We start from the raw sequence: 26,638 nt of genomic DNA, 5'->3' as shown, positions 1-26,638 counted from the left end.
ATTCTGACAGTTTAACCGACACGTGAACTCACGGCCAGTAGGACACGCATGCATCATACTGAATTTGTTTGCTTTGTCTGGGTATGCTTAAGTGTTTTGGTTTTCCTATCTGATGATTTATGTCTAATTGTTATTTGTTGTACTTATTGTAATTGCTCTCTAATTGTATTTGTTTTGCATTGTTTGTGCTTGTGATTGATTCTATTTTAGGCCAGAGGCCGAGTTGATTTGATTTGGGCCAGAGGCCGTGATTGGTTGGTTCAGTGGTAAGTTTTGGTTAAAATGGTTTCTTAGCTAGCGGTGAAATGTATGGAATGTTATTTTGCGTGAAATTTTTATAAGAAAAATATGAGTTTTAAATTTGGATAATGAACTGACGATTACTGCGATTGAAAATAGTTTTATTTAAAATATTTTCTTATGACAATTCTTAAACCCTCTATTGAGAACCTACAATGACGATGTTCACCCCTATAGACTTTTCTTTTTAGGATGGATGAAGAAGCTTGCGGAGTTTTTGCCAAGTTCATAGATATGCTATTTCTGTTTGTATACATATATTATAGATTTTCCTTACCTATATTATTATATTCTTGTAAGAGGGATAGGAGTCGTCACTCGTGACTGTTGGGTATATGAAGATGGTAAGATGACAAAATCTTATATTTGTGTAGTGGTTTCAAGGCACGATTAGATCGCTTTCTTTAGAGAAATATTTGTCCCTACACTTAGTTGCTATAGGGTTGATGACAATACTCTCCCAGGATACAATGAAACCTAAGAATTTCTTAATTAGCAATAGTAAGAAATTCTCAACTCTCTTGAACAAAGAAAATCTCTTAATAGTAGAGTAAATTGTACGCTTAGTATTTCATGTTTGAAATAGTGGACAAGGACTTATTTATACATATTGCACGTAGCAATTATGATTAGTTACGTATACAAATGGTTGTGTCATTTCTATTGCCAACAGATACAATGTTTTGAACATATACAACTCTTAAAGAGTTGTGTCCCTTTAGCCAATAGACACAATGTTTTGAACATACACAATCCTTAAAAGGTTGTGTCCCTTCAACCAAATGGTACTAAACTACCTTAGTGCTCCAATTGCTAAATAACTTGTTATTACCCATTAAACCTTGAAACTAGTGGTCTACTAGAATAAGGTTGGGTTCCCATCATTTAGCAATAATAGGTTTTAATCCCATTTTAGCAGTAGTTTCTTTGATTTTATCCCTTGACAAACCTTTAGTCAAAGGGTCTGCTAAATTTTCTTGAGATCTTACATAAGTGATGGTAATTACACCATCATCTATTAGTTGCCTCACAAATTCATGTCTCAAACTTATATGTCTAGACTTTCCATTATAAACCTTATTATATGCTCGAGACATGGTTGATTCACTATCACAGAAGATTGAAATGGCTGTCGTCTGCTGTGGCCACAGCTTTATATCATATAACAAATTTCTTAACCATTCCGCTTCTTTACCTGCGGCTGATAAAGCTACAAACTCAGCCTCCATAGTAGAATGTATAATACATGTTTGTTTCTTTGAGGCCCAACTTATTGCTCCACCACCTATGGTGAAAATCCATCATGAAGTGGATTTGTTATCACTAAGATTTGTAATCCAACTTGCGTCGGAATAACCTTCTAAAACTGCGGGATAATCACTATAATGTAATCCCAAGTTTATGGTTTTCTTGAGATAACCAAGAACTTTTGTTATAGCTTTCCAATGTTGATTGCTAGGCTTTCCTGTAAACCTTGATAATTTGCACACAGCAAATGCTATATCAGGTCTAGTACAATGCATTGCATACATTAAACTTCCTATAGCACTAGCATATTCTAATTGTGCTATAGGTCTTCCCATGTTTCCTTCTAATTTAAGATTAGGATCATATGGCGTATTGGATTCTTTAATTGTGAGATGATCAAACTTTTCCAATACCCTTTTGATATAATGAGATTGACTTAAAGTAAAGCCAACTTCATTCTTATGTACCTTTATGCCTAATATTGTATCAACTTCATTCAAATCCTTCATCTTCAATTTAGAAGTTAGATACTCCTTCGTTATACGAATTCCTTCTAAATTTGTTCCGATGATTAACATATCATCAACATAAAAACAAATAATTACTCCATAATCTTTAGTAAATTTTGAGTAAATACATTTATCCGCACTATTATGTGAGAAGCCATTTGATAACACCACTGAATCAAACTTCTCATGCCATTGTTTAGGCGCTTGTTTTAGCCCATACAAAGAATTAATTAATTTGCAAACTTTCTTTTCATTTCCGGGTAGCACATAGCCTTCCGATTGCTCCATATAAATTTCTTCATTAAGATCTCCATTTAGAAAAGCCGTTTTAACATCCATTTGATGTATATGAAGCTTATGTATGGATGCTAATGCTATAAGAGCCCTAATAGAAGTCATTCTTGCCACAGGTGCGTAGGTATCAAAATAGTCTAGACCTTCTTGTTGTCTAAACCCCCTTGGCCACTAACCTTGCTTTAAAGGTTTGTAATGAACCATCAGTATTATACTTTTTTTCTAAATACCCACTTACATCCTGTAGGCTTTGATCCTGGAGGCAAATCAACCAAGACCCAAGTATTGTTAGATAATATTGAGTCCATTTCATCATTTATTGCTTCTTTCCAACAAGCAGAATCCCTTGAAGCCATAGCCTCTTTGAATGTTTGAGGATCACCCTCTATGTTCATAACAATAGGAATCTTGTTTGTCACAGAATTCCTAGTTCCTTCTACAAAAAAGGTGATAGCCTGAGAAGAAATAAAATCTGGACCCAAGTCCTTTTCTTTTCTTACTCTCAAGCTCTTCCTTGGTTCAATAAACTCTTTGTCGCTTAGACGTTTATTATTTTGATTATTTATTTCTTGTGAAATATTAGTATCATTTTGGGGATACTCTGAATTAGAAGTTGAATCATTGATAAATTTATTTTCAATAAATTCTACTTCTCTTGATTCAACAACTACATTAGACACTAAGTCTAATATTCTATATGCTTTAGAATTTTGAGCATATCCTTTAAAAGTACCTTTTATGGCTCTTGGCCCCAATTTGGTTCTCTTTTGATCAGAAACTCGATAAAAGGCTAAACACCCCCACACTTTAAGATAATTTAAATTAGGTTTCCTTCCTTTCCAAATTTCATAAGGAGAAACCTTTCTATGTCTTGATGGTATCCTATTATGGATATGACATGATGTCAATAATGCTTCACCCCACAAATTGAAACTTTCTTTTCTTCTTATTGGTGTGTTTCCACCAATATGATTCACTTTAGAACTTTGAGAAAGATACACAGCATCATGTTTTCGAGTTTCCTCCTCTATACGTATATGCCTTAGTAATTTCTCAATTGTGAAGTCCTCACCAAGATGTAAAAGTTTTTTCCTATAACCATTCCAAGATGAAGGCAATTTTGAAATAATTGCTCCAACTTGTAATGATTCAGGGATCACCACTTGTAGATCACGAAGTCTACTTACAAGGATTTGTAATTCATGAATTTGATCCATGACAGGCATAGTATCATTCATAATAAATTCAAAATATTTCATCATAATAAACTTATTTGTTCCTTGTCGTTCGGTATTGTACTTTTCTTCCAAAGATTTCCAAATCTCCAATGGTGATTGAATTGACATGTAGAGATCATAGAGTCGGTCGGATAAAGTGTTGAGAATATGACCTCGACATGCAAAAGTATCTTCATCACGTTTCTTCTTCAATTGAACTATCTTTTCTTTCTCTTCCGGTGTGACATTTTCAGTGGCATCGGCAATTGGTGTAGTCTTTGGATCAATCACATATGCAAGATTGAGAACTGAAAGAAGAAACATCATCTTGTCTTTCCAACGGTTGAAGTTTGTTCCATCAAAGCGATCTAATTTGACAAACTCTTGATTCATGACCTTGAACGTAGTGTTTTGATCTTGTGCCATCTTCAAAAAATATTTCTCTAAAATTGTTGGGTATATGAAGATGGTAAGATGACAAAATCTTATATTTGTGTAGTGGTTTCAAGGCACGATTAGATCGCTTTCTTTAGAGAAATATTTGTCCCCACACTTAGTTGCTATAGGGTTGATGACAATACTCTCCCAGGATACAATGAAATAAACCTAAGAATTTCTTAATTAGCAATAGTAAGAAATTCTCAACTCTCTTGAACAAAGAAAATTTCTTAATAGTAGAGTAAATTGTACGCTTAGTACTTCATGTTTGAAATAGTGGACAAGGACTTATTTATACATATTGCACGTAGCAATTATGATTAGTTACGTATACAAATGGTTGTGTCATTTCTATTGCCAACAGATACAATGTTTTGAACATATACAACTCTTAAAGAGTTGTGTCCCTTTAGCCAATAGACACAATATTTTAAACATACACAATCCTTAAAAGGTTATGTCCCTTCAACCAAATAATAATTTTCTTTAATACATGCGTACGCATCACTGGCGCAGCAAAGGACCTCATGTGTACACATCTATTGCGCGTACGCATGACTGCACGAGCTCAACAAGCCAATTCAATTTAGGACAGTTGGTGCTAAACGCCACCTCACCAACATTTAGCGCTGGGGCCATTGATTTGCGTGCAACCATTCTGGAAGGGTGGCGCTAAACACTACATCACCAGCGTTTAGCGTCGGGAGTGAATTTTCCGTTGGTTCCCACGCATGCAAACAAGTCATACGATGGCCTTTTTTATTTGATTTTAAATCAAAACACAATTAGAAAATATATATTTAGGTTTTAATTTAAGTTTTAAATCAATTAGGATTAAGACTATAAATAGGATAGAGATTCATCCTCGTAGGAATCTTCTTTTCTCCTAATTCCTCATTCTACAATTTACAGTTTTTTTTACTCTTAGATTTTTCTCTGCACTATGAGCCACTAAACCTCCATTGTTAAGGTTAGGAGCTCTGTTTACTTTGATGGATTAATAATTATTTATTTTTCTACTCTTGATTAATGCATTGCTTTATGTTTAAGAATTGGTTTCGTTCTTCATCTCACAGATTAGTGTGCATTGAAAAATAACCCTAATCTAATTTGAATTCTTTTGAATCTTGGATAAGTTACGTCACTAGAATTAAAGCTTGAAACCCTTTTCTCACAACTCCTTAATTATATGGATTTAATGTGATACGTAATATATAATTGGATCATTTTTGGGTTCTTAGGGATTGTGTGGCTTATAAATCAGATTTTGAATTTAACCTTCTAACACAATTTATTGATCAAGGAATTGATGGTTGGTTGGGTTAGAGGAGATTGAATTTCCTAGCAATAGGAATTCAATCACCTAGGGTTTGCCATAAACTCAATCTTGGCGTGATCAAGGTAGTTGACATTAAATGTTAATCCAAAAAGTTAAACATCTTAAAAACCTTAACTCTACTGTTCTCATACTATTTTCTCAATCATTCACTGTTTTGCTTTTTTTAATTTACTGTCTTTCATACTATTTGATATTCAAAACTCTCATTTCAACTTGTCTAACTAGAACAGTTAAAGAATTATAACTTGCTTAGTCCGTTAATTCTCGTGAGATCAATACTCACTCACCTGAGTTCATTACTTGGTACGATCCAATGCATTTGTCGGTAAGTTATGGTTTGAAAATCCGTAGATACGTACACGTGAGTTCTTCTTTGCTCCTTCATGAATTTTTTACCAAATCTTTCTCCGAATGCTATCTAAAATCAATAAAAAAGTACAAAAATTTAAAGTAATATCCACTAAGATATAGTTCACTAAAATTCTCTAATAAATCAACAAAATACTATATAAATCATATAAAAAAGATACTAATGATTCTCACTATCAGACTCCTGGTACTTCCATCTTAAATTGAATAAAATAGTCTTTATAGTTAACTACTTGTAGCATTACACTCTCCTTCCAACCAACTATCAATTTGCCAGCAATTCCATTTGGTTCCACACAATACGAGTGTCCGAAACTTGCTTCCTTTAACCCTTTCTTTACCTTCGAAGTAGTGTTTTTAGTTTCGCAAAGAAATACCACTTCGAAAGAATGAGTCTTACACAACTCTTTAATGCTGCAAACTGTCAGGATTTCTGATTGGGCAGTTTCTTTCCATGCCTTCTATGCATAAACCTATAGTATATAATATATAAATAAATAGCACCGACTCGATCGTTAATAATCATTGTACAATTATTTTTAAAATGTTGTTGCTTGGCATCCCGATTCATCAGCTTGTCAACTTACCTCTTATTTTCTTTTGTCTTAATTCTCACTTTCAAATGAAAACTACATATGGTAATTACTTAAATTTGTATGCATGCAATAAGAAGAACAAGGTTAGTTTCAATTTTACAAGATACTTAATTATTGTGAAGGAAAAACCACTAATAACCTACTATTTGTTTCTTAAATCTCGTTTCCTTGTTCCTTCCCCACCGGTCTATAAAATTACAAACTTGAACTTAGAGTTGGCAACAAGAATTTTAGGGCATTGATTTGAATGTTAAATATTTCTTGTTCATGAATCTTAAGCATCTACTATAACAACTCCTTTACTTTCAGTCAGCGTGATGAATTACCTTCAACAATTAGCTCCTTTCAACATAGAGGAAAAATATATGCTGGCTTCTTGGATGGGAATGATGGTATTCACCCATTTTGAATTTAATTATAACTTTGCTCAATAATTAAAGAATATTGTTATGGAACAAGTTAATTCTTAAAGTGATTCTTAAAGTTGTACTTGAGTTTTAAAGTGGTCATTAAAATTAATAGTTACTCAATTTTATCCTCAAATTTGTACTCCAAAACTCATATTAGTTCCTAAGGCACTTTTCGTTCATTGGAACACTGAAAACGGTATCGTTTTATATTTATTAAAAAAAAAAGAAAGAAAAACACTATCCCCTTCCTCTTTTCCAATCCGAGACCCTTCTCCTTCTCCTCCTTCTTTCCAATTCCCCTTCTCTTTTTCCTTCCTTTTCTCCTTTTCTATCCTGAAGCCTTTAATTTCTCCTTTTCCTTCTACAACCCAAGATCTCTGCCACCACCTCTTGTCGACTTTCGTTACAGTGTCATGCTGCTCGCTTCCCTACCCAACCTAGTCTCTTTTCTCTTGTATGAGTTTTTTTTTTTTTCAATTTTTTTACTACAATGGAGTTTGTTCTATCACTGGTTGTATACAATTTTAAACTCTTGATAAATGAATTTTGTGGTTTAAATGAAAGTTGACTTTGAATTGAGTTTGTTGAAATGGTGTGTATTGATGAGTAATGAGAATGTTTAGTTAATTTATCTGTTAAAATTGATTGTTAGCTGTGTATGAAGAAAAACAAAATGAGATAATGAAAAAATTAATCTTGGGATCAGTAAAGCAAAGAGAGACAGAGAGAATAAAAGAGAAGAGGAGGAGGCAGAGAAAGATAAAGAGACAAGAATGTAAAAGATTAAGTTAGTAAAGGACAACAGAAAAAAAGGAAAAAGAAAAGGGGTTTGGGTTGAGAAAGGGAGGCTCAGGTTTACTTTTTTTGTTTTATAAATATAAAACGACGTCGTTTTAATATTCAGATGGACGGAAAGCACATTAAAAATTAATATAAGTCTCAAAGTGTAAGTTCAAGAACAAATTGAGTAATTATTAATTTTAAGGACCATTTTAAAATTAGAGTATAATTTTAAAAACTATTATAAGATTTAACTCGTTATGAAATTGTATCAAGCCTTTCATTGGTAGGTACTTTCCATATTTTAATTTTACTTATACATGGTTGATGGTCTTTAAGGTTGCTCTTGATTAGTGCAATGTACACGACAATCAAGATATATGAATGCATTAAAATATAACTATCTTTTCTTCCAAACAAAGCTGAGTTAAATTTTAAGAAGGTCTTTTGAATTGGTTACATGTGTTAAATAATTTACAAGATTCTAATTGTATTAATTACGTCTTTAAGAATAATAAATGTACATTATGTACCTTAGTTTTTTTATTCTTTTTCATCAAGTATCTCATCACATGATTAGAAATTAATATGGTATACTTTTATCAATTTATAGAATTAATTAATATAATTAGAATTTTAGAGATTATTTTAGTACTCCTAAGTTTTAGTTTGTTTTAATTTTGTCCAAAAAATTTTTAATTTGCATTAAATATATCCTCGACGGTTAATAAATTTTCAAAAAATTTAAAACCAATATAACAATAATGCATGACAATTATGCTTGATTTGCTTGTGTTGAGAGTTGTTATGAAATTGTTGTTGAAATGGTCTTAAATTTTTTAAAAAATTAGCCATCAGTGATATATTTGATGCAAATCGAAAACTTTTGGAACAAAATTAAAACAAAATAAAATTTAGAAATATTTTTAAAACTTTTGTCAAACTTCAAAAATAAAAAATATACCTTACCCTAAAATATATCATCACAATATCTATATGAAAACGCTAGTTATCTCTACTTTTAGTGTATTTGGCTAAAATGTTCAAAGTTTAAACTGCTTATGATATCTATATCAATAATGGAGTAAATACCCATAGTAGTCCCTGAGATTCACGCAATTACTCATAGTAATCCCTAAGATTTCGAATTCCCTATTGTAGTCCTCCAGATAGAGCTCCGAGCACTCAAACTAGTCTCTAGCCATATTTCAGGTGATGACTCATCACCGGAACGCTGACGTGGCCTAGAATTGCCACGCTGGACTGCTGCCAACGGCTAGCTGAGCTGGCTAAGTTTCAATTTTTACCCAAATTGGTCCCTCGTAGTATAATTAACCCTAAATCCCCAAATTCTCATACACCTCCCCTCTTCGTCTTGTTCACCTCTTCTTCTTCCTCTTCCATACACTTGTTCCTGTTCATGCACTCTCATCCGGGGCTGCTACTGATGTCGATGATTGGAGTAGAACGCAAACGAAGAGCAGAAGATCGGCGCCGCCAGAATGGTGCGGCTGTGGCTGTAGGCCAGTTCTCAGATGGTCTGGCACAGATTCGAATCCAAACAAACCGTTCTATGGCTGCCCCAATTATAATGTAGGTTAGAGTAATCACTTTTGTTGCTGTTATTCTCCTCCCCTGACTGTTCTTGTGCTGTTCCTCTCCAAACTTTGATCCTTTATTGGTTGCAGACAAGTGGGAAGAGATGGTGCGGGCTTTTTGTGTGGGCAGATTCTGTGAATGAGGAACAGGTTGAAAAGTCAGAATCGTGTGGTGATGAAGTGAAGATCAACGTTAATTGGAGGCTTCGAAGGTTGGAGGAGGATGTCCAGATGCAAAAAGTGATGACCCAGTTGTTAGTGTTAGGTGTGTGTGTGTATTGACAGTGTTGTTGGTGATCCTGTATTGTAAATGATGAATGAATTGGTGGTTTTGGGTTCCTTGTTATCAACATTTGTAAAAATCTGCTTCTTGATGGAATGAAAAGTGTTATTAACTATGAAATTGTTGTTAATTTAAATTCCATTGTGTATGAAAAAAATAAAGAAACTGCTTCTTGAATGGTAAAGCACATAGCATAGCATATTAACATAAATTCCATTGTCTATCAAGAAACAATAAAAGTTGACTGTAAAAGGCAGCCTAGAAACCATGTTGCTGCTATCAGTAGTTTCATCAAAAGCAAGGCCAAGGCATACCAAAAAGGCCTTTGCATCACAGTTTACCATCTAGTCATTATACGATGGAAAATACTAATAACAAAACACAAAACAGAAACTCCTAAGTACATATATCTAGTATTCAATTCTTCTTTCTTGGAGGCCTAAATCCTGGCGTTGGGATGAACTGCATCAAGTTGGCAAACTTTGAAGATGTTACTGAAGATGCACCCTGCAAGGGATTCACTGTTGGTGCGGTTGGCTGATTAGAGGATCGTCTTCGTGGTGACAGCTTGGAAGGTCTTTTCGGTGCAGGATCCTATAGGAGAAATAAGTGGCATTAACTACTATTTATGCATGGAAATAACAACATACTCAAATGTAAAATTTTAGTTACCTTTTCAGAATCCTCTTGCTCAGAAGCAGAAGGCTGAGTTAATTCGATCTCCTGGGGATTGCTTCCCAAATCTGCTTGGCCAGACACGTCTTGGGGCTGATGAACCGGCTTCTCAGGCACAGTATGAACTTCATCATTTTTCTTCTTCTCAGTTGCCTTGGTGGCAGCGGCAGCGGCTGCTGCTGCAACAGCAGCAGTAGCAGCATCAGCATCTTTTTTCTTTTTGCAGCTTCTCTTTGTATGCCCCTTATCACCACAGTAACTGCATGTAAATGCACCCAGCTGTCTCTTTAGGTGTACACCATCTGCAGTGTTGTCTGAGAGTTTTGGGTCAACTTTAGGCTTCTTAGATCCAGAAGCACTCTTCTCGTCCGCATCCATCCTCCGCTTCATCTTTAGTTTTCCAGGTTTTGTCTTGATTTTAGGGGCATGTGGCCTGTTACAGTCCTCTGCTTTTTCCCACAGTGGTTGACCCGGAATTGTATTAATGTGGTGGTTATAAGTTTCCTTGTATGACTCCATGGTCAGCCATCTGTGACAGAAGTCTTCTGGCTGTTTGTTCACACGAGACAGAGCAGCACAAGCGTGCACACACGGGATACCTGCAGGTGCCAAACAGTGAGAGGAACCATGATAATAGTTATGGCTGAAGAAAGTATATTCCATCCCTGAATTCTTGGTATGTTGTTGCCCTTGCACATTCCCACAGAAGTCCTCTTAGCTGTAAGTCCTTCCAGTTCTTGTTGAAATTTTTCCATAAATGCCAGACGCAGAAACGGTGATGCACATCAGGCATCACCGCTTTCACTGCTGATATCAGTCCCTGCCAGATTCAGTAAATGTTAGACACATAATCGTCCCTGACATTATAATCGTTACACATAATAGTCCCTAAAATTTGATTAACATCCCCATAATAGTCCCTATAATTGAGGGTCGTGACCCATAAAGGTCCCTAACGTTTAGTAGAACAGCTCGATTAATGACAAAACCAGTAATTACAAGTTCTCTATAAGATGCACTACAAGCATAATGAAAGCACAATTATTCAAGCAAGCATAACAGCACACCTAATAAGTAACCATGAAGATCCAATCATCTCACAGTCTATGCAGATAAGCAAAACAGCAAAATTCTTAACAAAATAAATAACCATCATACTCGAATGGAAGCTACAATTATTCAAGTAAGCATAACAGCAGAAATCTGAATTCCCTTATAACTAACCACCAAAATCCAATAATCCAATGATCAAAGGTCTTACACTAAAAGCTAACTAGCCGAATCTAATGAAAGCACAATCATTCACAGAAAGCATAACGAAACAATTCTTAATATAAGATCACATAAAATCAAATAGAGACATTCAAATTAAGTCACACCTTTTGCATATCCGATATGAAGCACCAGTCATGCTCTTTATAATGACCCAAGTCCTGATGAAGTAGCTCGAGAAACCATCTCCATGTCTCTGTATTCTCCACTCTGACAATAGCCCAGGCTATGACATAGATATGATGATTAGCATCTAACCCCACGGCTGACAAAATCTGTCCACCAAACCGGGTCTTCAGGAAAGCACCATCCAAACCTATCAAAGGACGGCAACCAGCCTTGAACCCGTTTTTGCAGCCACTTAAGCATATATACATTCTATCAAAGGTAACTTCACCATCTGGTTGGGGGGTGGTGCATATTTGTACAGTGGAACCGGGATTACTCTTCAACAGTGTCATACCATAATCCCTAACCATCCTATATTGTTCTTTTTCATCCCCATACACTACACTTCTTGCATCCATTAATGCCCTGGATATTGAGTTTTTATTCAGAGTCAAGTCAAACCGTGTCTTGAAGTAAGTTGTAGCCTCGCAGTGTCTAAAATTTGGATACTTTCTCACCTTCTTCACAAGCTTGCTGCATACCCAATTCCTGTTGGCAGCCCTATTCTTGTCCTCTCTTGGGCAAGTGTGGTCATCATTGAATGTCTTAATTTGCCAACATGTGTCTTCATGGTCTCTTGATGCATAAGCCACCCATGGGCACTCTTTCACCTTACACACCGCCCTGCACCTAATGTTATCATTTTTCACTATCTTTATGCTCCTTCCCTCTTGGATTGTATATTCTCTCACAGCTTCTCTAAATTCCCATTTAGTTCCGAACTTCATCCCTACCTCAAGGTGCAGCTCTCCAAACCTTGCACCCTCCCTAAACAGCGGACTTGCCTCTTCAGATTCATTTCCTTCCTCCAGCTCATCTTCTGAGTTTGGAGGCGTCTTCATCTCCTCCGAGTGCCAAGAATTGGTGCCATCTGAGTCAACACCTGGGTCTAGGCCATCCTCTACCCCTTCATGAACACAACCCACAAACCCAAGGTCAACCTCAGCGTCGCTCACCTCCTCCACCAAACCATCGTCTTCATGTAATATCTTCTCATTCCCTTTACCTAGTGGACTAATATTTCTCTTACCCACCGTAGCATGTATCATGTTTCTCCTAATCCTACTCCCAGTTTTAGGATCATTCCCTGTAGCCTCAGATTCAGAGGAACTACCCTCATCCGGACCTGGCTTGAACATGCTATCCTCTTCACTATCAGAGGAATCAGAAGATACATCAAAGGGAACTTCATTGTTAAACACTTTGCTAGTAAATCCTCTAGAAGCAGACCGTGTGCAGGGTCTCCTGGAAATACTTGGTCTCTTGGACAGTTTCTGCTTCTTGCTCCTATCTGATTTGGTGTTCTGACTGGATTTCGTGGGCTGGCTGATTTTGGTGGGCTTGGTGAGCTGGGTGGGCTTCGTGAGCTTGGTGGGCTTGGTGGGCTTGGTGGCTTTTGGGGAGTTGTTCTTCTTCACAGGTTTGGTTGTCTTGGAAGGATTGGCAGTTTTGGAGTGTGATGGTTGTGATTGTCGTGGAGATGTTCTGTTTTTTTTGGGACTGGATTTGCAAGAAGTGTTGGGTACAACCTTAGGGATAGGAGGAGCAACTATGATTGCATGAGTCTCTGTAACTGGGGGACTCACATCAGTATCTGTACCTGCATTACATCCCTCAAACCTCCATACTAATCCCTGTTTCTTCCCTGTTTCATTGGTATTACAGCAACCCCACAAACCCCAACCAACATTCAAACCCTAGACACTACAATGACACCAAAATTCCAGAACCTCAACAACACTGACCAATGCTATCATCAAACAACACTGTATTCAAAATGCAAACTAAAAAAAAAAAAGGTTACCTTGAGTTCGATCACAACGTCAGAACCTCGTCTTTGTGGTGAACGAAGGGAAGGAAAGAGCAACAACAACTTCTGATCAGATGACTTCTTCTCTCAAATTTTTGTTAACCCAGCACATACAACCCTATGGCTACACCATTGTTGGGGAGATGAAGAAGAACTCAGAAGGTGGAAGAAGAAGAGACGAAGTGTTTGTGTTGGTGGAGAAAACTGTTTTTCATATTAAGTAACAACTATACGGCGTCGTTTTTGGCTTTCAAGGGCGCCAAACCCAAAACGACGTCGTTTTGGACATGTCCCACGTGGCAATCCTAGGCCACGTCAGCGTTCCAGTGACGAGTCATCACCTGAAATATGGCCAGGGACTAATTTGAGTGCTCGGAGCTCTATCTGGCGGACTACAATAGGGAATTCGAAATCTTAGGGATTACTAAGAGTAATTGCGTGAATCTCAGGGACTACTATGGGTATTTACTCATCAATAATGTGCTAATCAATTTGAATTATTGTCGAACATACACTTTCAACTAATATTTTATCCAAAAATCACATATTGGTCTTTCTTGGTATGTATCACGATTTAAATACCATTTTTGGTCACTTAATTTTACATACTTATTCTTGTTTTTATCTTAGGTACTTTTGTTACTAAGCTTTGGAATACTAGATAATTTATGTTGATTTTAATCTAATAATTCTTTCACTCTCCATTTTATAAGGAGTTACCAATTCAAGTTGTGCATGGCATCATGATTTTATCCCTTAAATGCATATTCAACCAAAATAGGATGTATTGTGTACCTAGGATTAAAAGTTGTCTAATTTATTAGAGTATCAAGAATTGAGAATTGTCCAATATACTAACAAAAAAAAAAAAACCAAAATAGGAGCAATTATTTGTCCAAAATTTCCTTCTTCATTGTAACTTTTGGTATTCATAATTTTTGAATTAATACGCGTTTGGTTCCTAAAATTAATTGGATAAGTGATTTTTAAACTAAGTTTCTTATATTTAGAAGCACGAGTATGGTCCAGTCAAACTTTTTCTAATATCCATTAGTATAAAGTTGATGTGTAAAGAGAGCTGGAGTCTCATATAAAGAAAGCGGGCAATGGCCTCCTCTAAATTTTAATTTTTTTTATAAATTATATAAAAATTTTAATTTAGTCCTTCTAAAAGGGTCTCAAGCCTTTTGAGCTTTTCTAATAGGCACAAAATATAAATTAAAAATATACCCCACATGGGGGTTTAATAATAATAATAATTTTTTTATGTTTTAACTAACAAAACCCTTAATCCAAATTCAGCCCCACCCCCAAACTCACCATACGTTACCCTAATTCCCAATTTCTTTCCCCTGTTTACTCACCAGTTGCCTCACCAGTTACCGCCACCTACTCTACTCTCCACTGGTCTTAGCATTCACCGTCGCCGTCCAGCCAAGCCGTCGCCGTTGCCGTCCAATCCATCTTCCAGCGTCGTTCGTAGGCTCTCCCTCCCCGTCTCCTCTTCTCTCTTCTCTCTTCTCTCTTCTCTCGTCGAGTGGTTGTCAGCGCTGTGGTGCTCCATTCCCCCTGCATCCTCCACTTCCAGAGTAACAATGGAGCCTCAGACTCAGGTATGAAATTACTTCATTGATTTAATTTTCTTTTTGTTCCTTTTATCTTCTTGTTGTATTCCTCCACTCCCTTGTATGAATCTGTTGTATTGCTTTCTTTCGTTGATTTCATTCAAATTTTTTGTTCTATTTATTTGTTCTGATTCACGGGTTGTAGGCTATATTTGTTCTGTTTTGTGCTACAAGTATGTTGGTGTAGCTAAGATTCATGCCAACTATTGTTCTATTGGTATCTAACATAGTGAGGCATGAGGCTTCATGGATTTTACAAACAATGGTATGAGAATGGATGTGGATGCGTAAGAAGTAAATTTCTCAGTTCTTACTTTTTAGTGATGTAACAAACTCTGATGTTCTGGTTTTTAGTTAACCTGTTCTTATATTCTGTCTTTGAGTAACCAATGTTTAGTTAGTTATGCAATTTGCATTAAAAGAAGAATGCCAAACTATTTTATAGATGATTCTTTTTTAATGAAATGAGTAAAAAAAAATAGTTCATCTAGATCATGATTTTTCTTATGCCAAACTATTTATAGAAGTATTGAACAAGTTATGAGTTCTAGCTATTTGATGTTGTGTTTTTTATTTCATTACTTTTGGAGGCTACAACAGCGGAGTTGTTGAGTTTAGTTTGAAAATTGCTCTACTGTTTGTTTACATTTATGGTTCTATTATGAGTTTAACAACTGACTCAAGGAAACCTTTGAATGCTTGTTGACTAGTATTACATTATGTTTGAGAACATGTGCGGTAGTGAAATGAAATGACTATGTCACTGTGAAATAAGGAAAATTACCTAAATTCTGATACATGATTATATATCATATTTATTAGGTACATGCATATATATGCCCTTGGCTTTTAATTTGGATTTCAGTAGTATCATTTTACTTAAAGCTTATTATGAACTGTTGCAATTTATTGGTTGACTAAGCAAGTGCCTGTAAAGTGAGTGTTTTAGATTTGAGTAATGTTAGAAAATCAGCTAATTTTTTTAAATTATTTTAAATTTTAAAAAAATAGCTTCTTTCACAGCAGTGCAAAATTAAGCAAATTACTTATTGCAAATTAATTTTCCTACACTTTTTTTAAAATTCCCTGAACACTTTCTTTGCACACAGTAATTCCCTTTCTTATACATGCTTCATATTATTACATCACTGCCTTGCATTACAGGTGTTCGATGAATTGCCTGACCCATTTCATATGTAAAATTATTAGCTCTAATTAATTTTCAATGGATATTGATTCAATACTAGTTACCAACTTGCCATTTAGTTACTTTTCAATTATAGAACCAAAATATTTGCCAAAAAACTTTGTAGAATAAGGAGTGATCTTTAGTTAGAAGCCGCCAACATTGCTTCCCCAGCATAGCTAGATTGAAAGCTCTCAAGTTTTTGAGATCCTAGACTGCCCTTCTGACTTTGGCTTTCTAGTTGTGCTCCAAGTGAAACATGTCATTCTTTTCTCCTCACCTCTTTGTCCCCACTAAAGTTGGTTCTTCGTCTAATATACATGACTCTGAATAATTTTTTAATATTTATTTACTGTGCAAAAGTAACTATGAAACGTAAATTTAAATAGCATTGACTGAGAGAACTGAAGGATTGAAATTGAATAGAAGGTTGGTTTTTCTTGTTTAGGTTGCATTGTTATGTGGTAATAAATTAATACTGTTTATATAAATTGTTTTCTTATGATTATTTTGGGATCATTAAGAATTTAGAGAACTTGAACTAGCTATTGTGATATCTGACTATCTGTATTCGTATTTAGTTAAAGTATAATTGTTCTTGTTCTCTCTAAGGTTTGATCTTTAAGGTTAATAGTGGATTGGAAAAAAAAATATTATACTCACATATAACTGCTGTTCTTGTACTTGCTTTAAAATTTTAAATGTTATTTTGTTGTTTTATTTTGTGCTGAGTAATTCCAAATTCGTGTATTACTGCAACTCTGCAGGAATATTTGTCTCCTAAGAAGACCCACATTGTTGATTTATGCTTAAATTTGAATTTGTTGAATGTTATCTATTATTATTGATATATTTAACTATATCCTAGTTCAGTTTGTGACTAAGCTTTAAACAGATTTCTTGTTTAACTTGAAATGATCATGTAAAAATGCTGTATCGTAATCCCTCTTGTTCACAGTATTGGTTTGGTTTCATGAACCATAAAACTGGTTCTGAAGTGGATCCAGTTTGGATTTATAAAAATCCAAACCATGTCCACCCATATATGAATCTATATAATTGATCTTAATCACCAAAATATGAGACGAGATAGAGTTTAAGCTGCCATAAGAAAATTCAGAAATTAGTATTGTGATTCTTTTTGAAAATTCAATGGTTTTTGGTTAATTTTGCTTATTTGATTATAAATTGTACCTAATTTATGCTATTTTTTTTGGGTAATTAATGTTAGTCACTATAAATTGCAGGAAGCATCAAATAGTCAAAGACACACAAGTGATCAAAATGTGCATAATGTTAGTGATCATGTGGATGAAGACGTAACTTCTGATGCGGTGGATATGGATCAATATCGCATAAACTCTTGGGAAGATATTGGTAAGATTGATTTTTCAAGTCTATCTATGAAAAATATTTGTCAATTGCACTTTGCTGATCTTGGCTTGGCATTCGAATTTTATAATTCATATGCCAAGACGAGGGGCTTCAGTGTGCGAAAGAGTAGGAGTAGAATAGTTGATGGAAAAGTTAGAGAAAAAGCATATGTTTGTTCTTGTGAAGGGTATAGATTAGAAAAATGGAACCATATGAAAAATCGAGTTAGGGAGCCAAAACCAGAGACAAGATGTGGTTGTATGAGTAAACTTCATGTTTTCTTTGATGCGGTAATTGAGAGTTGGGTAGTGAGAGATTTTTGTGATGAACACAATCATGATCTTGTTGTTCCAAAGTTAGCAAGAATGTTAAGATCTCACAAGAAAATGACTGAGCCTGACATTAGTCAAATGAACCATATGAAAGAGGTGGGGATCAGCATACCAAACATATTTGGGTCATTAGCTAGCCAGTGTGGTGAGTACGAGAACATTAATTTTTCAATTAAGGATATGCACAATCAAGTTGCGAAGCAAAGAAGACAATTACCTGATGATTTAACCTCTGCAATGGCTTACCTGGAAATGCTAGCAGCAAGGGATCGAAACTTGTTCTATAGTGTTGAAAAGGGCAGAGAAGGAGTGTTTCGGCAAATTTTTTGGTGTGATGGCCGGTGTCAGTTGGATTACGATCTATTCGGAGATGTGCTAGCATTTGACGCCACATATAAGAAGAATAGATACAGATTGCCGGTGGTAATATTCTCGGGAGTTAACCACCATAATCAAACCGTTGTATTTGGTGCTGCGATAGTTTCGAATGAGAGGAAAAGCACCTATGTGTGGTTACTAAAACAACTTCTCATAGCAATGAAGGGAAAGATACCGACTTCAGTAATTACGGATGGTCATCAATCGATGGCTATCGCTATTCGGGAAGTGTTTCCGAATGCACATCATAGGTTATGTGCCTGGCACTTGATGCGTAATGCAACGAGCAATATTCACAAACCTCAGTTTACGAAAATGTTTACAAAGTTAATGCTAGGTGATTACGAAGTTGGTGTGTTCGAACAAAAGTGGGAGGAAATGGTTGGATTCTTTGGAGTGGAAGATCGGGAATGGATAGCAGATATGTATGGGAAAAGAAACATGTGGGCTACCGCTCATATCCGAGGAAAATTCTTTGCTGGGTTTAGAACGACTTCGAGGTGTGAAAGTCTACATGCTGTCCTCAAAAGATATGTTAAATCACGCCATAATTTGACAGAATTTGTTCAACACTTCCAGCGTTGTTTGAGCTACATGCGGCACAGAGAGGATTTGGCAGACTTTAAATCATCAACTGGACAACCTGTGATGCAGACACACTTTCAACAATTAGAAAGGTCAGCAGCTACCATTTATACCCGGCAAATTTTTATGTTGTTCCGTTCAATGCTCCACAAGGCCAGCACTTTGAAGGTAATATATGAAAAAGAAACGAGTTCTTGCAAGATTTATCAGGTGTCAAAATTTTACAAGCCTAACATGATATGGCATGTGTCTTTTCATGGAGAGCAAGATGAATTTAAATGCTCATGCATGAGAATGGACTCCATAGGTATTCCATGCAGTCATATACTTGCTGTTTTGGGTTTTGTAGACATTGCAGAGCTGCCAAAATCATTAGTGCTGCGAAGATGGACTAGAAAAGCGAAGGAAGGCATTAGTGGGTATGACGACATGGGCGGCTTGATGGAGGATTCCTTGGCTATCAGTCGGCGTGCATGTTTGGCACATTGGTGTAAACAAATTATGAATGAAGGGTGCCTAAAAGGGGATCTTTTTAATGAATCACGAGATGCATTGGTAAATATACTTTCATGTATTAGGGCTCATAGTGGGGATAATAACATGATGGAGGGGCATGCGGAATACATGTACGAAGACCTTGCAAAGAATGGAAGTACTGAGATAGAGACCACAAGGAAGCCTAAGCATTGCAGCTACTGTCGCAAGGGGGGTCATAATATTGCTACGTGTTCCATGAGGAAAATGGATGAAAGGACTCCCCAATTTGATGATGACGCTGCGGAGAATGTTGATGGTGAAGACTACTCCTTCGTAGATGCTGAAAGTGATGAGTATGTTCACACTGAATGGTTTGAGGAGGAAGATGTAAGTTCTATACATTTAAGTTCAAGTATATTTTGTTACATATAATATTGTATGGCTAGCTCATAAGCCTTCCTATTTGCTGTTTTGATCCAGGAATATTTAGATTTCTCAAGATATTATGAACAGAGTGGTGGCGAGACTGAGTCCTCAATGGATTACGATTCTGGTGGTATAAAATGTTTTAAATTTTATTTTTTATTTTTTGTTATACTTAGTTTACTCTTTTTAAACTTAAAAATATGTTGCTTAAAATTTAGGGGCAAATGATGATGATGAGGCAGAGTTGTGAACCATCCGTTGCAACAATCAAAGAGGAGTTTAACAGCACTTTTTTCTGTTTCTATTAGTTTTACTGTTGGAACTTAGTTACATCACTCTGAATCTTAAATACTTTAGAACAGAAGAATGAGTTATTCATTTCAGATAAGGGATTGTTGTTCCCTCATTAATCTGCAACATGCTTGTGACCTGACTTCATTGCATCCTTATTTGAGCATAAGCTATATTGGTTTATCTTTATTTGACAATAATTCTCTCTTCTACTGGCTCTTATTTTGATTTGTAGAAGAATTAATTTGTCCTTTTTACCTTGGTTTCTTTAATGATTGTGTGCTGACTCCCTTCCTTATTCTTTTCATGAATATATTTGCTAGCTCCAAACTAGTAAATTACTATGAGAGCTTAGTGTATGTATGTATATATATATATATATATATATTTGTCAGGGACTATACAAGTTTAAGCTCTTATTAGAACTCATTTTGCTAGAAACTTGCTACTTAGAAATACAGATTGAAAGCCAATGTTGTAAGAGTAGTTTGGGAGAGCTTTTCGTATAAGGTCTATTGAACAAAAATTGGGTACATATGCTCAAAAGGATCACTTTTCAAATTCTGCTCAACACAGTTCCCATCCCTTACTGTCATGGATTAAGAAGCTAAATGGCTAATACTTCATAATTTTAAAACTTCCAAGTATTCATAAACATTAATCGAATTCAGTTTTTTATGCTAGAATTTTAAAGTACCTGCCATAACATATCTTTGATTTACATAATAAATTAATAATAAATGTTTTAAGAATTTTTACTGGTTTTAAAACTTAAAATTTGAGTGGCTGAGCTTAAAGACGGTTCTTTAGCATTTAGCAACACAATTATCATTATTTTTTATCCGTCTCTTGGACTAAAATTCGAGAAATAGCGCACAAGTAACACATATTTATTCAATGATAAAGCTGATATTGAACGGACATGCATTATATACTAATTCAGCCAAATTATACCATGATAATGGAAGAAAAAAAATGATAAGCAAAACAGAATGAAAGCTATATCTCTAACACATATTGACTTGAGTAATGTATCCAAAAATAATATTACAATCCAAGTAATTGCTGAAATAATATCCACATAATCGGATCCATGCAGGGCACCATATAAATTAAAGAGTATAACAAATCAAAGCCATAATAATATTAATAATGTTGTCAAATAAGACAAAGTTCAATCTAACTGCCTTCATATGATCAGATCACCCTTTTGGCATTTTCATGGGAAAGCTAAATTAAATTATATCACTTGTGCGGGAATATTTTTGGGGGGAAATTGAAAGCTAATATCAAATAACCTGAAGTGCAATTAAATTGTCTTAAATAGTATTAAATAACATAGATTGCAAAACTAGATACCACAAACTAGTGTATATAAATAACAAATCATCTATGCTTGATTGAGTTCGTTGTGTTGAAATCAATGCTCACTAGCATTGTCCATAATGGTCTTTCTCAATTTATTGGAGGATCCCAAAACTAAGTCTATGGTAGTTGTGATTAGCACCTGATTTTCAGAAATCTAAAAGCATCAAAAAAAAAGAGAAAAAGTAAATCCAAAATTAAGAGGTCACTAGAGAGAATGCAGCAAAAACACATAGGAAATAAAATGGTTGAGGTACAACCTTTGGTGGTATCTTAGGATTAAATGAATATTCCATATGCAACCAGCTTAGTACCCATAAGGCAGACTGGCATGTTGGAGGAGGTTGCACATCGTGAACCACTTCAATTGTTTGGGAAGACCAGCCACCAGAAAAGTCACCATGTTCAAAAGGACAAGCCTCAAAGTGTGCTGAAGAAATAATATGGGACAAAACAACAGCCTACAAACAGCGAGTAGCGTTATAATTCGGAAGGAGATATCATAGGGACATAGCCACATCAATTGAAACAGTTTAGAACAATACCAGAGTGTTAGTAGATTCAGTTCTTGGTTCCTTGCGCTCACGGGGCAAGTTGGAGTCCAAATGGAACACAATTTTTGGTTCTAAACTCATGACCATTAGATGCCAGTGTTCATTATCTTGAATGGGTATATAAATCTGAATACAATGCATTGTTCAACAAAGGTGTCAAAAAATATACATAATTGTATGCTAACTGAAGAGATAAGGACAGGAGCTTACATATTCAAGTGAAGGGTATTTTCCCATATAATCGTCATATTTATCAATTAACTCTTCTATTTGGAGATGTTGAAATACATCAACCTGTTTTATATGTCATAAATTATGTAGATAAAAAAGTATAGAATAAAAAATAATAATCCAAGCTTTCTTATTTGATAACCATAACAAAACGTACTGAAAAAGAGGGAGGAAGGCACCAAGTTGTCTTCAGAGTAATGATTCTTTGCTCCCAAGTACATTTCCTAGCCCAAAGCTCCATAATCTAATTCAAGTATAGATATGGTTAGGTATTTATCCAGTTTTTGAGCATATAGATGAGTAAGTTAGATTGATAGATAATCACTTTTACCTTGACAGTAATTGTATGATCCGGGCTCAAGCAAAAAAGTTCTTGACGTGTTGCGGACGAGCCTCCTATCTTTACAATGTGCTCACTGATAACAAGTGAACATAGACTCAATGCGAAAATCAGCCGTGAATGAATATTGAGCTTATTTAAGAACATGAAAAATATATACCTTGGTAATAAATCCGGATCAAAAACATATGCAAACATCTCTACTTGTCCCTTAGTCAAGTTAATCTCGCCACCCACTTTAAAATAAGTTGTTATTCCCTGTTCGAGTTCAAATAATTTCTGTTAAAGAATTATTTCTGCATCATTCAAAGTTAAAAATTCTAATTTATTAACCACAATAGTTAGGACAAAACAAAAAGTAGAAGAAAAAAGAATTGGTGACCTTTGGTTTCTTCTGCACTACCAAATTTTGCTGTCCAAAAATAGATAGCGGTTTCGATTCTGCGTGTACACGTGCAGCAACTGGCGTGCTTGATGCTCGTACTGCTTCTCCACGGGATTCTTGTGCACCCATTTCAGAAGTTGACATACGGCGTGGTCGTTGTACACCTCTGAACGCCTACATATGAAATTTGGGCATTATAAACCTATCCCTTTTATAATAACATGTAAATGCACATGGATGTGCAAAGATTTTACCTCAACCCTATTTTGGAACCTGGTTATCCTTTCACCAGGTCCAGGGAACCATGGCTTTGATAGTGGTTTCGCCTTCCCTTTTCCATTTGGCTGGGGTGACAGTTTCTGGCGTTTGATAGAGGGAATGCTCCGTTGGACAGCAACTTTGCGTGGATCTTGGCGGGTTATGGTTGTTCGATCTAGTTCCATGGCATCATCCTCATCATCTGACACATCAAGACATATATTTGAGTCCACATCCATATTAAATATTGACTTGCTGTCACTCTTTTTGATATTTTCCGTAATTTTGCATGTCTTATGAGGGGTGGTGATAGGATTGGTCTTGGTGTTTTTCAGAAGTCTTTCATTCTCCTTCAACTCAGGCTTGACATAAATGGAATTTATGCGTTCAATCATGGACTTCAATAGAATTTGTTCCTCTCGTATACTATTGTTAGCTCTTTTGATGTCCTGCAGATAACAGATAAATCATAGGTAATTTAAAATACAACAGCATTGAAACTTAAAAATAGGACACAAATATTTGTTGATTTTACATACCTCTAAATCAGCCATAACTCTTCTCTCAAAGGAGTTCATCAGAACACTTGGTGGTGCACATGAGTTGGGTAAACTGAACCAATAATGATAATAGTAAGATATAATTCAACCAATAATAGTAGCAAAAATAACAATGAACGTAATGAATTGAGTGTAGCCTTTACCCATGGCTATTATTGGTTGCCATTGATCAGAGCAATTCTCCCTCTAGGTTTTTTCTTCTGAACAGACTCTTTTCTTACAAGATCCCGTCACATACACTCCTTTAATCCATCGATATCATCTCTGCAATTTTTTTCAATATCAGTAGAGATATGACACAATCAATCCATTAATTGAAATTGATTTGATTTCTTAAATGTAGATTCTCTTTCTTATTTATTGTTCAAAATCTTCTCTAATTAAGGTAATCAATCAATAACAGAAGAAGATGAATGCGTGATTAAAGGAGATGAGAAGATGTAATTACCTAACAGGGCATACACCACATCGATGATGAGTTGCTTCGTCGCCATCTCCCACGCCGGCCTTCTCCATTGTTGTGGTGCTTCCCATTTTCCCTTCTGTTCTCACGTCATCTATGTTGGGCATCTTCTTCCCCTTTTGCGAAGCTTCTTCCGTGAGAGTGAGAAGCAAACCCTGACCCCCAAAATAAAATAAAACAAGTAAAGCAAACTGTTTTTAAATTTTCAAAATTCAAAATCGAATATATGCGTTATTACTAACCTATAAACTATAACGTAATTTTATTTATTATCACTAAATGGAACATCATTTAATCCTTTGATTTTTCATATTTGCAGTTATTATTATAGATTCATAATAAATAAAATTATATCAATATTTTAAAGATTAAACCTTTAAAAAAAATTATTAATAACTTTCTATTTTTAATTTTCTTTCCTAAATACAAGTACTTTTGTATTTATTTCAACAGTACTTATACTTACAACTTCTTAATAAAACGGAAAAATAAAATATCTATACTACTGACCTAGTAGATAACTCGTATACATTTTCATGGTGCACTGTTGAGGTGCGCGAATTACATTGATACGTTCGAACTAACAGCTCTGAAAATTTGATAATTAAAGTTAGAAATAATTCAAACTAAGCTAAAATAGACCAAACTCAACATTAACTCACTAAAAGTTCACAAGATAAGTCAATTGTTATATTTATTATTTATACATGTTTAGTAATATTTATACTTACCTCCATCTTCATGATTCTTCAATTCCATCCTTACAACCATAGCAATTATATACAAAATCTACAAAAAGAAGCAGATACAACATAACCATCAATATCACCATGCCTAGACAGAACACCATGGTGCTATTCTTTCTTAGTTACACTAATAATCAAACTCAGCATTATTACATCTTTTTTCATAAACTACCAACACTACCACCATTGCCAATTCTGCCACTGCCCATCATATTCGTAGTTAAAATGGCAACAAAGGGAGATCATAATGTTCCTCCACTTTAGAGTCAACATATTCACAGATAGAGAATGGAAAACAGGCCATGAAAATCCTGCAGTATTCAACCCTTATGGACTCACAAAACATTGGGTCAAGGTGGCAGCAGAGGCAGGAATCTCATTGATGACACTAATTAATTTTTAAGTAGTTAGATAACCAACTAATTAATTTAATTTTATTATATCATTTATTCAAAAAATAATCTTAATAAATATCATTTATTGTATCATGCGCTTTAATAATATCTGATGTGTATTGTTGGATTTGATTTTAACTTTATATTATGTGCTTTAATTAAATGATCTCATTACTTGTAATAAGTAATCAAAACCTATAACTAAATAAGAATTTTTAAATCTTAGTTAGCTGCTCAATGTCTTTCATTTGAATCTAACAAATACAAGATTATTAAATGGTGTTGCCACTTAATGATTGGAAACAACCAGTTGGTGAGGCAATTTCTGATGTATACTTAGTCTATTGAAACTAATTTTTAAACAAGAATGCTTGTCTTGGGGAAGCATTTTTGAAAAGAGCCACTATTATATGTTTTTAACTTACCAGTATCACTCCACCCAAGTGTATTATTTTATTCCTATGCACTTCATTAAAAAAGAAATGCCTTTTTATTCATGATCACAGTAGTTCTACACTATGCAAATAATATTAGTTATATCACCGATGCAAAGATAACCAAGATATTGAAATTGTTGGTTTTCAAAATCAAGATGCCTATTTAGCCCCTTATTGGTTTAACACTTCAATGGATTATCAATTCTCAGTTCCCTTAGGACATCTTTTACCTCAGTAATCACGAAAAAGAAACAACACCCTTTTACACAAAATTTGATTCTTCATTATTGTCTACAACCAAATCTGTCATAAGATATTGAAAATAACAGCTGAAAGTTTTGATGATTCATTATTGAAAATGATGTTCTTCATTATAATTCCCTCTGGCTTCCATTCACTCCATTAAAGTATTATTCCTTCATTAGTTCCCTGTTTTCCAGTGCTTTGCTTATTTTGACCATGACCATGGGAAAAAAAGAGAAGCTTCCACACATGCAGTAGTCATGACCAAATAGATAAATATAAAGTATGTGCTGTACACTTCTTAAATTCCAGAGACTAAGAACTTATTATATCACAAGATGTATGAGTACCTCATCTTAGTCTTAATTCTTATGCACGTTACAATGTGCATAATTTCATTTTTCGTAATTATAGTATTAAATGCATGCATGTCCAATTGAGAGTTTTCAATTTTCTGTAGTTTCATCTTTCTATAAAATTAACTAAACAAAGATTCCGGCAATATGCTAATACCATATGGGCTTGTAAGCAAGTCATTTATGCAATGCATAAACTTCTTGAATAGACAATCAATGGAGTGTGTACATTTCATTTTTTGAGAAGTAATAATAAACAGCATCAAAATACAAACGAAATACATATATATTAGAAAAGATATGATGGGTACATCAAATTCTAGAC

General features: G+C 34.9%; 4 protein-coding genes and 1 long non-coding RNA gene across 5 annotated transcripts; 2 read left to right on the top strand and 3 right to left on the bottom strand.

The window, feature by feature from the left end:
• LOC110263019 lies at nucleotides 3,984-4,367 on the top strand. Its single transcript, XR_002348027.1, has 2 exons — nucleotides 3,984-4,069; nucleotides 4,249-4,367. It is a non-coding gene; the product is annotated as an uncharacterized LOC110263019 (long non-coding RNA).
• Nucleotides 9,647-10,678, bottom strand: LOC110262545. The gene is made up of 2 exons (XM_021102798.1): nucleotides 10,054-10,678; nucleotides 9,647-9,975 (listed from the first exon to the last, which is right to left on the bottom strand). The coding sequence occupies exons 1-2, from the start codon at nucleotides 10,573-10,575 to the stop codon at nucleotides 9,799-9,801; spliced, it is 699 nt and encodes a 232-aa protein (XP_020958457.1). The 5' UTR covers nucleotides 10,576-10,678; the 3' UTR covers nucleotides 9,647-9,798.
• On the bottom strand, nucleotides 10,694-14,357 carry LOC110272126. Its single transcript, XM_021123978.1, has 4 exons — nucleotides 14,342-14,357; nucleotides 13,242-13,262; nucleotides 11,436-13,141; nucleotides 10,694-10,876 (listed from the first exon to the last, which is right to left on the bottom strand). The coding sequence occupies exons 1-4, from the start codon at nucleotides 14,355-14,357 to the stop codon at nucleotides 10,694-10,696; spliced, it is 1,926 nt and encodes a 641-aa protein (XP_020979637.1).
• LOC107641140 (protein FAR1-RELATED SEQUENCE 5-like) lies at nucleotides 14,657-20,188 on the top strand. The gene is made up of 4 exons (XM_021102797.1): nucleotides 14,657-14,919; nucleotides 17,365-19,650; nucleotides 19,744-19,819; nucleotides 19,908-20,188. The coding sequence occupies exons 1-4, from the start codon at nucleotides 14,902-14,904 to the stop codon at nucleotides 19,937-19,939; spliced, it is 2,412 nt and encodes an 803-aa protein (XP_020958456.1). The 5' UTR covers nucleotides 14,657-14,901; the 3' UTR covers nucleotides 19,940-20,188.
• Nucleotides 21,154-24,330, bottom strand: LOC107641138. Its single transcript, XM_016344644.2, has 11 exons — nucleotides 24,122-24,330; nucleotides 23,817-23,937; nucleotides 23,653-23,725; nucleotides 23,110-23,562; nucleotides 22,853-23,029; nucleotides 22,631-22,728; nucleotides 22,462-22,546; nucleotides 22,288-22,374; nucleotides 22,110-22,193; nucleotides 21,891-22,025; nucleotides 21,154-21,806 (listed from the first exon to the last, which is right to left on the bottom strand). The coding sequence occupies exons 2-11, from the start codon at nucleotides 23,837-23,839 to the stop codon at nucleotides 21,543-21,545; spliced, it is 1,479 nt and encodes a 492-aa protein (XP_016200130.2). The 5' UTR covers nucleotides 23,840-23,937; nucleotides 24,122-24,330; the 3' UTR covers nucleotides 21,154-21,542.

This window comes from Arachis ipaensis, chromosome B05 (genome assembly GCF_000816755.2).
Source record: "Arachis ipaensis cultivar K30076 chromosome B05, Araip1.1, whole genome shotgun sequence".
NCBI lineage: Eukaryota > Viridiplantae > Streptophyta > Magnoliopsida > Fabales > Fabaceae > Arachis > Arachis ipaensis.
Note: the sequence above shows the minus strand (reverse complement) of the source record. Positions and strands in the feature narration are given on the sequence as shown.

Coding starts and splice junctions, on each gene's coding strand:
- LOC110262545 (XM_021102798.1), bottom strand. CDS start 10,575: ATGGAGTCATACAAGGAAACTTATAACCACCACATTAATACAATTCCG. Junction 9,976..10,053: donor AGCAAGAGGATTCTGAAAAG/GTAACTAAAATT, acceptor TTTCTCCTATAG/GATCCTGCACCGAAAAGACC.
- LOC110272126 (XM_021123978.1), bottom strand. Junction 13,142..13,241: donor GTTGTTTGATGATAGCATTG/GTCAGTGTTGTT, acceptor CCAATGAAACAG/GGAAGAAACAGGGATTAGTA. Junction 10,877..11,435: donor TCATATCGGATATGCAAAAG/GTGTGACTTAAT, acceptor TGAATCTGGCAG/GGACTGATATCAGCAGTGAA.
- LOC107641138 (XM_016344644.2), bottom strand. CDS start 23,839: ATGGCAACCAATAATAGCCATGG. Junction 23,030..23,109: donor GGTTCCAAAATAGGGTTGAG/GTAAAATCTTTG, acceptor TTTCATATGTAG/GCGTTCAGAGGTGTACAACG. Junction 22,547..22,630: donor GATCCGGATTTATTACCAAG/GTATATATTTTT, acceptor ACTTGTTATCAG/TGAGCACATTGTAAAGATAG.
- LOC107641140 (XM_021102797.1), top strand. Junction 19,651..19,743: donor AATGGTTTGAGGAGGAAGAT/GTAAGTTCTATA, acceptor GTTTTGATCCAG/GAATATTTAGATTTCTCAAG. Junction 19,820..19,907: donor AATGGATTACGATTCTGGTG/GTATAAAATGTT, acceptor CTTAAAATTTAG/GGGCAAATGATGATGATGAG.